The 16,318-nt window shown below is 38.5% G+C and overlaps 1 protein-coding gene across 1 annotated transcript; it reads left to right on the top strand.

Moving 5' to 3' along the window:
- The first annotated feature begins 5,379 nt into the window (after positions 1–5,379).
- On the top strand, positions 5,380–10,406 carry LOC137296567 (perlucin-like). The gene is made up of 3 exons (XM_067828371.1): positions 5,380–5,731; positions 6,196–6,375; positions 9,550–10,406. The coding sequence occupies exons 1-3, from the start codon at positions 5,380–5,382 to the stop codon at positions 9,774–9,776; spliced, it is 759 nt and encodes a 252-aa protein (XP_067684472.1). The 3' UTR covers positions 9,777–10,406.
- The last annotated feature ends 5,912 nt before the right edge of the window (positions 10,407–16,318 follow it).

Raw genomic sequence — 16,318 nt, 5'->3', positions numbered from 1 at the left:
GTGTGTAGGAGATCATAAACTACAAGCGTTAATATTGTGATCTCAAGGGGACCATTTCTGAATAAATAAAAAATTAAATAAATAAATAAATAAATAAATAAATAAATAAATAAATAGACGGAAATGACTCCTAAACAAAACAGCGAACCAAGCATGCTCATAATCTTCAATATCCAGTGAAATAAGAACATGCCCAAATGTGCAAACATGACAGACACAAACTTACGTACTTCAAGTCAAAATACATTAGACATTGTTATATAGTCATGGCTTCCTTGTGAAAATTTTACAGCGTTCAACTCAATAATTAGAGTAGAAATAGAATGCAAATAACACTAAGGCGAGCCTCAGTTGAGTAAACAGGTTCGTCAATATGTTGTTATATTTCCTTTCTACTTGCATGAAATGTTCGTCAAGACGTATCTGTTTTTACATACAATATTAGCATTCATATTTCATGACCTCCTATTCGACATCAAAGCCAACGATATTGACTGGATCTATACTACTCATCAAAGGACTGAAAACACTCACTATATGTCTTTATATGTGTATATTGCTACATAGAAGGGGAATTCCTCCACCAAACTTTGGGGAACCACACTGCAAACCGTATGCAGATAAATCGCGCGAGAATCATGCAACAAATTGCTGTAAAGCATGTGTAAATATCGTGCTTTGTGAACAGCTGCGTTTTGGTCTAAATGTTTGTTAAGAATTCGGTATGTTAAGAAGTTTCATCATTTATTGAACCCATAACAATAACAATGAAGGTAAGTGGCTACATTTACACAGGTGAGTCTAAACATTTTATTGGTAGGATACATACAGTTCACAACGTTTACAAGGATGTCAAGATAACCATTAATTTCAGTTCGTTATAGCCGTCAGTCGCTGTACGCATTTGACTATTGTCTGAAAATTCCACCCCTAGTTCTCTGTATCTTTCAAATCGCTAACTCAAGTACGCTTAAAATACACCAGGCAAATGTAGTTTGGCTCGACTGGTTGGTTTGTTGTTCAAAGACGGGGTCTATATGACGGACCAGACAATCCAGTGATCAACACCATGAACATCGATCTACGCCGTTGGGATACCATGACATGTATCAAACAAGCCCGTGAGCCTGACCACCCGATATCGTTAGTCGCCACGTACGACAAACATGGGTTGGTGAAGATCACATCTGATCCGGATCTTCATGGGTTTGGGTTTAACGGTCTACCGCTGCTGTCCTTTCTCCCTGCACTTTTTGAACATGATGAAAATACTCTAGCTCGTGGGTGTGTCTATTAGTAGACCAATAATCTTTGAAAATGTTACACTTTCTTGATCATTAAATATTCACATGACCGAACTATTCACGTAAAACATCCCAGAGGTTCCATCAATATTTCTGCACACAAATCTCATTATCCAGTTCACACCACTGTAACATTAATCAGGGACGCGTTTCATACTGTGATAAGTGGAATATCTGTAAGGGTCAAGGTTAAGGTCAATCTCTGGAATATACATGCTAGAAACAATATATATTGATGATGTTCGAGATGATGGCCATCTACCTAACCCATATAAAATACTGGGACAATCAATGACGTTTTAACTATACACAGGTAGTTGTGATATTACATTAAGAGTGAGACCAAAGTTGCTCTGTGATGGGCAATGAACAGTAGCATGAACCATAGTTGTACTTGATCAGAAGACGCCTTTTATATCCCAAGTCGTATTTAGATTCTTTGTATTTAGCTTACTTTGTTATAAATAGTCGCGAAATATTTTACATGTTTTCAGTATAGAGTGAGCGAGTTAACGCTTAGTACCACGGCGGTAATACTTCAGCCATGAGGTACGTTAAGTGTTGCTAATATCTGTCAAAAAGGCACTAAATTATTAGCAGGATAGCACAGTTTATGTCTAAAAACTGACCATTTTAAATATTAAAATAGATATATTTAACAACAACAACATAACAGATCACATTTAATAGAATTCAGATACGGGCTGTAGGTCTCAAGCTATACTGGGCAAAAAAAAGAGAAACGAATAGCTTAGTAAAATGTCATAAAAATGCTTTAAATTAACATTTATGTCATTGTGAATACATCCCCTATACTAATGCATTGCACACAACATTTGGGTAACTGTCACCGAAATACACCACCTTGAATTCAAATTTGAAGAAATCGTATGGAGAAAAACTGTAAACATTTTGCAAGTGCAAATGCGGGTACTAAAGCTTCATACCGATGGATATAAACATGTGACAGTCCTGTTGCGAATCACGCTAGGTTGTTTCGTGTTTGCGAAGCTCAAGATGCCAAGAATGAATGAAGAGTGTAGAAATAGAGCCATTGGACGTCTGGAGGGTGGAGAAAGTCAGTCATCAGGAGCCAAGCACTTCAACGTGAGGCAGAGAACATCTCCAGTCTGTGGCAGCGCTACAGACTCCACAAGAGATCGACAGAGAAATGGTAGACCATAGGTCACGCAGAACCGCTTCATCCGGGTGTTGAATCTGCGCAAACGGACAATAAGTGCAACAAACACAGCCACCAATGGTAGAGTATCAGCGCAAACTATCAGAAATCGCCTACAAGAGCACTGGATATACGACCAATGTGACCACTTCTTCTGCGACATCATCATCATCTGCAACGGTGCAGAAATGTTCGACCAAACACCTTACTGCACTGGAGGAGGATCTGAGCTAGTGATGAATCGCGGTTCTTCCTGTATCGCCATGATGGTAGGATGCATGTGTACCGATCGTGACTGAGAAATGACCGCAACACTGACACTGTATTCGTGAAGTTGATAGACATGGCGATGGAAGTGTCATGATGTGGGCAGCCATGTCCTTGAATGGTAGAGCAGATCTGGTGCACGTACAGGAAATGTTACCTATGGTACGCTACCATGATCAATTCCTCCAACGTCACCTTATTCCCGCCACTGACATCAGGATAAAGATTTTCCCGCAAGACGCCAGAGCGCATACTGCACGTGTTACCATGGACTTTCTTGCCAACAACAATGTGAATGTGCTGCCATGGTCGTCCATATTCGCCCAATGATAATTTGCGGAATATGCTAAACAGATGAGTGCAACGCCGACAGCCATAACCACAGAGACTACGACAACTGGGTCATGCATTCATTGCAAGATGATTGGAGAAGGATTCCAAAACACCAGATTCGACGACTGATTCAGTTCATGTCCATGCGGTGCAGAGCAGTGATCAATGCTCTTGGTGGTCACACCAGGTACTGACTTTGACAAAATGCTGTCACAGACACAGATGTTCCCAAAAGCAGTAAATGACTGTTTGTAGTGGAGGAAACATGTGCCCTACTCTGTGTAAAATTTGGTTTTTTTTACATTCTTTATTTATTGTGTAATCCGATTAAATAAAACACGTCAAGGTAAACTGATATTTTGGTTATGCGTTCCTTTTTTGGCGAGTGTGTGTACGTGAGATATAATTGTCTTCCAACACGCATAATTAATTGACTCCATCGCATAATGTGGCACGAACATATTGAATCCTGTAATAACAATAAATTATTTATTCAATCGGTCACTCAAGTTGTTGCAGTCGATGAACGTTTGCTGACCTGATCTGACCCTATATCTCCACAGGAATTATTCTAACATCAAACAGTATTTAGACACCAATCGAATATTGTCTTAGATCAAGAGACCTTAACGAACCATTGTATTTACGTACAGGTAGAGGTACAAGATATAACACTTAACGGTGTTCGTGGTTCGCTTCATTTTCTTGGAGACATTATTTGTTTTATTTACAATCAGACAACAAAACTCACTGGTAGGTTAATGACGTTTCCTATATATATTCACGCCTAAAGCTTACATTTTCAGTTTAAAAAAACCCCAACATATCCTTTTCTCAGCATTGTGCAGACAAAGCACGAAATGTTGATATTTAATGTTGTGGTTATTATGTGGCTAGAATTGTCTTCGGTAATGGACCGTTAATGCTTAACTAAAGATGGGGCACTACATACGGTATACCCGCAGTGTTTCCATAGACGGATGCACCTTATTAGCGTTATTGGACACATATTGAGTGGTCTACATAAATGAATGAAAACTGTCTGGGATACGATATACCTTGACTATCAAATGTAAATCAAGTCTCAGCTGGTCAATAATCCTAATGCGCTCTAATCACAATACGCTGTTACGCCGTGTCGCGATTTTTCTCTTTTATATAATTATTTGCCAATATAGAAAATGGAACTATGAGCGGAACGGTGCATATTGATCCAAAGTGAAAGCCTGATAACTGCAATGCTCAATCATGTAAGTGTGTTTCTTATGTTAAAATATGAATGCGTTTCAGATATTGAACCCCACTTTTTTTTCATTTCCGTTTGACGTTCCTTGCTTTGTTTGACATCCAATATCAGAAGACGGATCATCGTGAAACATGATTTGACAGTTTTACATATCAGTGTTCTAGTCATCATTTCCTTTATGAGTTTTACGATTACCGCCTACGAATTGTTGCCAGATTGACGTACTAAGTGAAATCGCAGAGTCGGTTTTACGGGTCGTACAGACATTTAATTATAGGAAAGGCAAACATGGGCATTCATAAGCGCACTGCCATATAACCGTTTTTCAAATCGCTAGGTTAAATAGTATATTTGGAAGGAAAATGGAGGGTAAACTTGTGAACTAGAAAAAAAAGAAGGAAAGCGTGAAATGCTATGCTTTGGAAACTTGGCCAGGAACTCGACCTGGTCGTTTCACTGTTCATACGTTTTATCATAAGTTCCTACCCAAATCATCAACATGATCCTTCAGTGTCCAACGTGGCCAATATCGCTTTGAAGTACAGAGTCACTTCCGACGTTCAAAGCGGGATTTTCCTATTTTTCATGCTTCGTTTAAAATTTAAGCATTGCTGACATCTTAATTACTCAAAGTCAAACGGCCGTAAAGATTGTGATTCCCTGCGTTGTGTTTACTTTGTTGCAATATAAAGCTGTAAGACAAACAGTTTCGCAGTTAGAAATCTAACAATTGTAATGAAGAGTGAATGTCTTGATCACTACGTTTACCAGCCATACCTATAACACTCAGTACTAGTGTTCATCAAAGTTATCCTCCTTCAGCATACATCACATGGTATTGCTACATCTTGAACACAAACAAAAGATCAATTTACATATCTATAAGACAGAAATGTTCTTGTCTATCTCATTGGTGTATTTTTTAGTCACCATAACCCCGTCGGTAGTTAGAGGATATAAATACCGAGCCCGTGATCAACTCGATAAACTAATCGATGCTTACATGTTTGTCAACTCGTAGACACGTCTTTAAACCACTGGCGTTCGCGATGCTTCAGGCAACCCAGAATACGCAGTTGCTATATAGTGTGAGTTCGAAAATGGTGGTGTTCATGTACATTCTCACGTCTTTACTGCACTACGCATCGCCTGCTCTTGAAACTGCATATGGAACCAAATGGAAAAACTTCACAGATGTCCTCGTTGACTCCAACATAATATCAGACGTGCAAAACATTGGGAACAAATTTACCTGTCTAGGTCTGTGTCTTGAAAACAAGGCCTGCGTGTCTGTGTTCTTCAGACAGCAACAACAACGGTGCCAGCTTCATGATGTGTTGTTTGTGTCACCACAGGACGGACAGGAGGAAATGGGAACACTGTACTTTAGTATTACAACAGGTAAGGACACCATTATGTTTTATTAAATCGCCAATACTAATATAGTGAATGAAAGCTTTACAACGCTAATATAGTGACATTGATGTAAAGGTGGTGAAATGCATAAAATGTAGATTGCAGATTGCTTCATATGACTTATAAAAACATAAAATATGTAATTTTGTAGTTTACAAGAAGAATTGTTCATACGTTCAAAGGATGTATTCCTAACGTTTCAAGCAACTATTAGTTAGTATGGTGTGTCTCCGTGGCAGTAAGAACAGATGTTGTAGTTGCTGCCATAGAAATAGCGGAACCAGGTTTATTGCTCTAAGGAACTTTAACAACTACTCCACTGTTCTGCTATTTTAGCTTAGTGTCGTAATAGAACCGAAAATATAGTTACTCTAGCTTACTGGCTAATATATTTTAACATAATTCCGTTCCTTGCGGGTCGACTTGTCACATGGTCCTGTCCTTTCCAGACGGATGTCCCCCGACCTACGTCCATAATCGAATTCTTAACTTCTGCTATGAGGTTCAATTTAATAACCTGGATTATATCAGTGGTGTCGCTGATTGTAACTCACGAGGGGATCACTTTATTGTCATTGACAGTCAAGACAAGCAGGATCACATACGGAAGCAAATCGTCGCTTCATCAGGTTAGTATTATGCGACTGACCAATACGTGTAACTGCTTCTTTGTCAACAAATTTCTTTGATTTAACGCTTTGACGAACACCTGCTGTGACCACTATTTCATAGTGATTCATAAACAGGTTTCAATGAATTGTCTGGTTTAGACTCGATTTGTTTACAAACAGCATCAAGGAGTTGTAAAGTACTGAAACATATATATGTCAAAATCAAATGTTTTGACAGAACGGAACTCGGTCCGTTTCTGATGTCAACAATACAGCTTTTTGAGAAACTCCTTCCTGAATACATGTACTTGTAAAGATTACGATTGATCTTTGAGACAGGACAACCCGGTTGTTAATAAGTTTCTTGTGGATTTTTTTAACATTGTCTGTTTTGCGACTGTTGTGTCAGTTATCATGTAATTGATATTCACTGAACATACTCACAATTATTAAGAATATGCATGAAAATGGACAGTTTTTGTCAACACTGTCTTGAAAACTGTAAATTATTTCCTTTTCATGCACTCATTTCACAATCTTTTTACCTACCAGAATCTGGATAATCGGTGCAAACCTTTGTAGTCCCCCACTTACCATTAGACAGAAACTAGGTGTGTCAACTGCGTAATGAGGGTAATTACCAGAAATAAGGTGAGCCAATTACCAAAGGTCGTCAAGACAAAAAAAAACACTTAAAGCGAGAACAGTCAATACTGACATTGTAAAGAAGAAAGTAATCAGAACGAAGGGTTGTTGAGTACCTTACGGTGTAAAGTATCAAGTAATCAGAATGCATGCTTCGTTCGTTACCTCGCAGTGTAAAGTATCAAGTAATCAGAATCCATGTGTGTCTATTACCCTACGGTGTAACGTATCAAGTAATCAGAATGCATGCTTCGTTCGTTACCTCGCAGTGTAAAGTATCAAGTAATCAGAATCCAAGTGTGTCTATTACCCTACGGTGTAAAGTATCAAGTAATCAGAATGCATGCTTCGTTCGTTACCTCGCAGTGTAACGTATCAAGTTATCAGAATCCAAGTGTGTCTATTACCCTACGGTGTAAAGTATCAAGTAAGCAGAATGCATGCTTCGTTCATTACCTCGCAGTGTAAAGTATCAAGTAATCAGAATCCAGTGTGTCTATTTCCCTACGGTGTAAAGTATCAAGTAATCAGAATCCAAGTGTGTCTATTTCCCTACGGTGTAAAGTATCAAGTAAGCAGAATGTATGCTACGTTCGTTACCTCGCAGTGTAAAGTATCAAGTAATCAGAATCCAAATGTGCCTATTAATATAGGGTGTAAAGTGTCAAGTAATCAGAATCCAAGTGTGTCTATTACCCTACGGTGTAAAGTAGCAAGTAATTAGAATCCAAGTGTGTCCATTAACCTACAGTGAAAAGCGGCAGGTAAACACAGTCCAGGTCTTACAGATCCTTATAGTGTAAAGAAGCCAGTAATCCGATTTGAGGTGTGCTGCGATACCAACGGCAATCGTCGTAGTGCAAACGTTATATTTCAAGACTCCAACAGACGCAACATAGTGTTAATGCCCGTTTTAGTGATGTATCAGTGAACAGAGAACACTTATCACACATGGTATGTAAACAGAAACGCCGCACATCTAAAACTGTCGCACGCGGTGTTGCTGGTGTTTACCGATTTGGTTTCAATCACAAGGTAGTGTGGGACGGAGACGCCACTAGAGGTATAGGATTTTCGTAAACAGCTCTCCAAGGGGCATAACTCTGTGGGGTTCGTTTAAATTCACCCCTGAATTTTCGGGGAGTATAGTGTATGACTGCTTCTCTGGCGGTAGATGATTAGTATTATTGAGAAAAATGAATTATATAGTTTAAGAAAAGTGTAGTGTGAAATAGTGCCACGAAATATGAATCGCACGAAATATAAATCGCGTTTTTTCTTCTGTGAAACGAAATGGAATGTTTTAATTACTTAATATTAATGCTTGAATGCGTGAGTGTTAGTAAGTCGGAAACTATTACTTTATGGTGTCGAATGCAGCAAATCATTGGTATACACCTATGTTTTATTTCCCAGCATGGTGCTAAGTTACGTTTCACATGCACGTTCTAAAACAGGCACATGTATGCAATGAGGAAGGCGACCGGATATGAGAAACGATACTCATTGTAACTTCTGAGCTTGGCTTTGTTAATATTTCAAACAGCTGTCTTTTCCGTTTCACATCTGAGATTTTCCCAGATTATATTGGTCTTTAATTTCACTGTGAAACTTGGTATTGGTGACCAAGACCATAAGGTCATTTTGTTTTGAACTGTATGAGGAATTCAGTGTAAAGCGTAAGAAAGCTGATGTTGAATAATACTTCGCTCTGATGCGAAACATCACCGACATAATTGTTGCGGGAGTTTACACAGGCTTTGCAATATGGCGTAAAACTTTACTGCGATCGCTTTTCTATATCCTGGAAAACCAATTTCATCAGTTTTGAAAACTGCCATAGCGATCCACTTGGATACGGTTTCGACATAAGAGTGAGGGTTCAGAGGTGGGGCGTATATTGTATGAACTAATTAGCAATTAAGCAGCGAACTTAGAATGCCGACACATTTCACCCATGGCTTGCACGATGCATTGCATATGTACGTCTTAGGTTTGCTGAAAAAGGTACTATTGTAAAGGCGACTCATGTTGAATGTTATACAGTATGGTTACGTGATAACACTTTTCGTACAATACAAATATTTTTCCAAACCACAGCATCATTATAATGTGCAGCTGACCGGTACACAATGTCGTCAGACTGCCAGGCAACAACACTGTCACAACAGAAACATACATGTACCCGGGTCATTTCGGGTCTAATGACGTCATTTGTGTAGCACCAATCGGTGTAGCACCAATGATGTCATATTGTTAGGGGCATAAGCCATGGTGTGTTTATTGTCATCACATAACTCAGATTAATGTACAAAATATGAATAGATATAATGCAAAAAGGGTTACTTATGATACCTGCACTGTCTTGGTTAAGAAACCGATTGACAAAAACGATTTTCGCTGAAGAAGGGTAATTTCCCCATAAACTTGCCATAAAGTGTGTTCAAAATTGTTCCCAATTTCTAACAATGCCGTTCAAATACGTTATTTGAGGACTGATCATACAAACACTTGCAGTCACTTGACACGTTTTTTTCTATTCCTCAGACGGGTTGCAGAAGAAATATCTGCTTGATGGAACAGATGAGGTTACTGAAGGAACATGGCTGTTTCACGATGGCCGAAAAATGACGTATTCTGCTTGGGCTCCTGGTTACCCCAAAAATAAAACGGCTGACAAGGACTTTATCGTTGCAGACCCAAGTGATCACTTTTTGTGGGGCGACAAAGAAGGAAATACACCTAAACGTTACATTTGTGAGAGAGACATCTGAATGCATTACCGCGTCTTGAGAATGTGTGTAAAGTAGCTTGTAAAACCTTGCTCTTCTTTGGTGTTAATGTTCTGTATGGAAAATATATAATTCATGTAAAACAATTGCATTGGAGATAATGTTGATCTTGTCGGATCTCGAACCACTGACAACCAATGAAATATTTGTCACTTGTCTACTTATACGCAACCATTTTCGTGGCTTAACACACCAGATTTAGTATCGGATAGGCCTGCAATGAAATGTAATAGTTATGGCATTAAATGTGAAATAAAACTGTATGTGCATTGACAAAGCCTATAAAAGGTCAAACAAGCCCACGACTTGACCTATGTTTGTCGACTCACTGGTAGAAGCAAAATGTCAAAACGGAATACTGTCAATCGCAACAGCACCGGAAGACGTCGTAAAGCTCCGAGTCTCCAAGTATGCAGATCCACTTCATTTCAACGTACACCAGAACACCAAAACTCTGTATACCCGCTACAGTTCCACCCAAAAATAGTACGAGACGTGCTTGACCAAGCGTCACCTCCATCCCGGTGTTTCATAAACGAAATCGACGTTCTGCTACCTTCTAGTTTGCAGGACATGTACCTGGTTGGTTTTGGTTTTGGGACAAGGAGAGGACAACTGCAACAAGTTACAATTAGACCTAGATGAGGGATGTGTGTTCCAATATTGAGACGGAACAGAAATTCAGCTCTCTTGTCTGGGCAAATATCCCTTAGTAATTCAATGAATTTGGTTCATTTTGGGCGAATGAGTGTTAAGCATTATTGGAGGATATCTTTTGTTCTTTAAACTGAAACTGTGTATACGAATACATGTTTTTGTTCACGTCCTGATAATGTACTTATATATGAAATACGTTGTGTTTTCGTGACGAGAGTGGTGTAACAAAACACTCTATTGTGGTATGTATTAGTAAATATATTTTTATGACGTGCTTTATGTTCAGTTCCTAAAGTACAAGCGACCTGAGGACATTTGTGTAAAATATCTATACTGGTCAACAGTGGAAATAACGGTTAGTCAGGAGCTGTTTTATCTGGAGCACTGGCTCTTGTGATGTCCGCTCTGCCTACGTCGCTTGGTTACCAACAAACGACTACGTCACTTTGCCCACATATGTCGTTGTGAGGCTCTAAAATGTCAAGGATTACTGAATGAGAGAGGGGACACTTTCGAGTTCCTGAAATCATGACTAGAAATCTGAAAGATGATGAAATTATTATAATGGTTTTGTTGTATAATATAGGGCAAAGGTAAGCCAGACTTGTATTCCCAAGGAAACAGTGACACTAGCAACGTTCCCACCATCTATGATTAGTTGGTAACTGGCTGTATTCCTTTTGGGACACTACTTGGGTTGTATCTCTTACGTTACCTTTTTGCTGGCTGAGTGGGCCTAAAAGCTAAAAAGACAATGTCTTAGGTGTTCAATAGAGTTAAAGTGTTTTCATGCAGACTACACCACAGATGACTGTTTTTTGTTTATTTATTTATTTATTTATTTATTTATTTATTTATTTATTTATTTATTTATTTATTTATTTATTTGGGTGGATGGGGAGGTTCTGTCTCACTTGCCCTTGTACCCTTGTATCCTCCTCTGTACGAATAGTCAGGTTATGCATGATTGTTGTGAAAACAAACCGTCACAGGATGCAGATGAGTGTTAGATGCATTACTGAAATGTACAAATGATTTTTAAGTAAACTCTTCGAGGTTGTTTCCGCTATTGTTTTGTTGGTTCTCGCCCGCAAGGTGTTATTATCACCAATCACCAATGGTTATGTAGGTGATCTGTCTGAAGTTGATCTTTTAAAGTCTGAAGATCCGACAGTTGATGAAGTTGATCGACAGGTCAAGGAAGAACATAATCTGAACATAGTGTAATAACTGATGTTTTAGTTTGCCTCAGTGTACAAGATTTGGAAGATGCTACAATCTCATCTGAAGTCAAAGGAGCATCAGTAACATGAAATGGCCTGCCGATTATGTACATGTCAACATGCGCCACTGACAGTTTCACAGCTGGCTACTAGGCTACATGTCAACATGCGCCACTGACAGTTTCACAACTGGCTATTAGGCTACATGACAACATGCGTCACTGACAGTTTCACAAGAGTGTCTATAGATTTAATCACTCTGTGCCAGATCGGAATGCTCGCGTCATCGACGTACGTGTCATAATGTGACAATCGTTATGCTAAGTTACAGCATTGCATCAATCGAATTACATGAAATAGTCCACTTTATCCTTGTTAGCAAATGTGCTTCCTTTTCTGAAGGGGCATCTTTGTTACACATATTCATTGCCGAAAAGCCTGAAATGGCATAACTATCCAGATTGTAAACTGAGGTTAGTCTTCGACGTAGTGTTTGCCTTCTCAAACCAACGGGAGTGAGCATTAGGACTGGATCGTTTGCACACGGCTAGATTATCTCAGTGCGGCATTACAAAAAGATATTTAAATACTCCGCTGAAGTGAATGTGAGATGGATCATGGCTAACACCTTTGCCTACATCTGTCCGTTTCTCACATAAGCTACAAGTAACATTTACATGTAATACACGATTAAATGATTTGGAACCTATATTCATTTCTTGAAACTTAATTAGAGAGAGCTGGTGACACAACCCATGCACTTAGCAGTAGGGACGAAATGCTGAAATGCAAGTCCTGGAGAAGGTGGAGTATATATTGACTAACTGTCAACTGTTTATTCAATAATATATCGATAACTTGATTTTGGAGGATTGTTGAGACAAGAGAATAAGATTTATCGACACTTTGCTTTTTATGGTCAGTGATGACAAAAACGTTTCTTTGTCTTGCTGTCAGGAACTATAGTGCGTGTCATATGGTCATACTTGAGTAATTGCTGTTTTAGTGTGATGATCTTTCCACTGTCCAAAAAGACATTACCCTTTGTTCTGTCCCCAACCTAGTTGCCATGGTAAACGCAAAAGCTGTCTCTTCAGCTGAAGCAGCTCTTCACACGTCGATCCACTTTCAATCCCATACTGTGATTTTGAACCAACAATCCTAAGTTATATTTATGATCATGTGCAAACAATGCCACACACCCTTGTCGCAGGTTATATAATTTATGGATTAAAACAACAATCGGTTATATTTGCTTAGACTTTGAGACAAGGCGTGAGATAGTCATGCGGAGATGGCATGCACACGAAAGTCTAAAAACACATTTATGAGGATGAACTTTCAAAATGTATACCATGTGGTGTAATGTTATCTATCAAAGCTGTTTACTTTAGCAGCTGGCATTTTCATTCTGATGCAGAACATCTATCAAGTCTGTTTTCTCGTGATAGCGGGTATGTTTTGAAATATCGGAAGGAAATAGGTTTGTATCATTGTATGTACTATAAGATGTGTGCATAACAAACAGCTTGCAAGAAGGTGTGGAAGTACGGGATCGCCAGTGATGGTGCAGTGATGTGAGTTAAATAAGCAGCAAACCATTGGAATGACTAACAGGATCGGGTGGTTAGGATCGCTGGCTTGGTCAACAGATGCCATGCTATCCCAATCTCGAAGTCCGATGCTCATGCTGTGGATCACTGTTTGGTCTGGTCAACACGTGACTAGAGTCGCTCTATGGCTGGAATGTTACTAAATGCGGCGCTAAAGAACAAACGTACAAGAAAATGTTTCATTGTTTTTCATTTATATTTTCCAGTTTCTTTGTGACAAGAATACTCACAAGAGCATGGGTATACTGTTCAAATATGGAAAGATTGATTATGCTCTAATTTAAACTCTTCAAAATGTGGGTCAGGTGATTTAAGAAATGTTGAAAAGGTAATCTACTAAATTTTATATTATAGCAGGGATAATTGTTTGCCGGCGTGTTTTACCGGGGTGGAAGAAAATATGTGCCCTTTTAATGCACACGTAACAATCACAGACTTTCAGTGAACCATTTATATATATTTATTTTGCCATTTTTCTAACGAATTTTTCGTCAGCATTGTCGTTGTATATTGACTTCGGGCGGCTCTTAGTATCCTGGGTTTTTTCCTGATTCGCATTTGAAGGTCAAGGTTCCTCGTTAGGAACTGAGCTTCGAAAGACTGCATTTATTACACTTTGTGTAGGCCCTTGTACATTGTATATAATGATTTGATGATACATAATAAAAGCTGGTCATTTTAAGGAGTGAGGTTATTGTAAATGACGAGTATTCCAGAAATATTTTGTAGAGGGGCACACCGTCACATTGCTCGGATATTGCTAAATGTTGTGTACAGCCCAAGTCATATGCGGAAAGTGGTGCTCGCAGATTTGTGATTGACTAAGACACTGGTTGGAAATTATATATATATGTATGCGTGTACAATGTTGCTTAAAGTATTGTGCTCTCTGCCACAGAAAGGCTTATATGAAAGATAAAATACGTAGTTAAAATCTGCATTACAAGGAATAAAGTTAGTGAGCTTTTAGTAATCGTCATCACCAGAAATGGTTTTCACACATTGTATCCATATGGCGAATCGAACCCGAGTCTTCTGTGTGACCAGCGAACGCTTTAACTACAAGGCTACCTTACCGATCCCACCAGGATTTGAGTGAAATTGATGGATAATATTGCAATGGAACTTGTTATACAACCTTGAATTCTTGTAGGGGAATCTCCATCTGTTCACACTAGGTCATACTAAGTCCTTGATGGCCATAAAGACGGGTGTACAATTCAAGAGTTTGAGCGTAGATAAAACTGTCACAGTGAAGGTCTCGTGTGATCAATCTTTCCACAGGTACAAAGAGGCCTATCTTTGTTTTAATAGATATTTCTAAAATGAGCCATAAAAGCTATTGATCAAAGGCTATAATCAAAACGGTTTTGAACATTTGGATTGGAATTATTATAATATTCGATGTTAATTCTGCTTATGTTTCTGTGTGATTTCCGTTTGGTAAAAGAATGACCACGAAATATTTTCGATTTGGAAATCTAAACACCATTAAGTTGAAATCATAATATATATGTGTCTAATTACGGTAAAACTGTCGTTCAAATGTATTATGATTATGATTATGACACTGTTGATATATTTGAATTTTTTAAAATTTTTATTCTAAATGGAGTAACTCATATAACAGTACTCCGATCACCCCGTTACATAATAATATACCCGGTTAATAGAGTAACTTTATATTTTCAGTCCCTTGAATTAATGTGAAAAGTTCACACCACAGAGATACTTCAATGTGCCAATCTTCTTCCATTTTTACCACGTGGCTATCTTTAATTCAGCAAGATATAACATTAAGTGTATTGATAAAACCAACGAGCACAAAACATACAAATCTAATGAGATAATCAATTGTGCATCTAAGGCCTGGACAGAATATCGTTTGTTGACTTATTGGATGTCACATATAAGACTGTTGATCATTCACTCATTAGCTTTTTCCGATACAGGTAGTTAAATCTATCGGGTGGTAATTTGGAGTATATGTCGTTAAGTCCTTGGTTTCGGCACAACGAGTATCATAATAACCTCAAGCCACAGAGTAAAGTGTACAGAATTATCGGATTTCAAATCGAGAATATTATTCTCCGTGCATGCATAGAAAAATGAGCATTATAATTAGCAGTTGACGAATATGTATCAACTGTGTCTGTCAATTTATCAGCGTTCCCCTTTTAACCCATCGGTGATCGATATTTCTGTGTGAATGCATCACCAATATTGCAGCATAGTAATAAAGATGTCCACCAGCATGATTCTGTCTCTGAATATTCTTTACTTTGCTTTCATTGATACATAGCTGAAATATTGCTGAAATATTGCTGAATGTGGTGTTAAACAAGAAACAAATTATCTTCAAATGTTCCTCTAAAGAACCATACTTGACCTCAAGTCATGGAGGTTACCTTGTCTCAGGACAAGAATAGATCCTTCTCACATTTTCGAGATCGCCAATACAGCCGCCATCACTCAGTTGTCAACTATAAAGCAATGGAATTGTGCAGGATATTCACTAACTTCATTGAGACATAATTACTGAAACACAATGCTGACAATCCATTTCACACCAGCGCATAAAGCAAACAGACTCGTTTCAAATTTGGTACGGAAGGGAATCTACACAGTAATTTCCCTCTCAATACAACCTTATAAACGGCGGCTGTTCGTTAGCCCCTGAACATTGACATTTGACACTGCGTATCATGTATAACCTTCCATCTTATATTCAGCAGTCTCCAAGCTCAGCATGATAATTGGGTGGTCTCAACAAAAACAAGCCGCATGTATTTTTTTTCAGTTGAAGAGCGTTCAAAATTTCATTATCTAGATCTCGTCACCCAGACATCGTCACAATCTTTATATTGTTCACAATTAAAAACATCATGGTTTTCAAGGAATATTCGTACATGTATATCAAACTGTGTGCAGTTTGTTTGAAGGTTGAAGGCGTCACTAAAGTGTTTATGCCAGTTATCTGGGATGATTGTTTCTTATCTGTTTTGATCATTTTCAGCTGGGAAAGCCACGC

This window comes from Haliotis asinina, chromosome 9, assembly GCF_037392515.1.
Source record: "Haliotis asinina isolate JCU_RB_2024 chromosome 9, JCU_Hal_asi_v2, whole genome shotgun sequence".
In the NCBI taxonomy this organism is placed as follows: domain Eukaryota; kingdom Metazoa; phylum Mollusca; class Gastropoda; order Lepetellida; family Haliotidae; genus Haliotis; species Haliotis asinina.
Note: the sequence above shows the minus strand (reverse complement) of the source record. Positions and strands in the feature narration are given on the sequence as shown.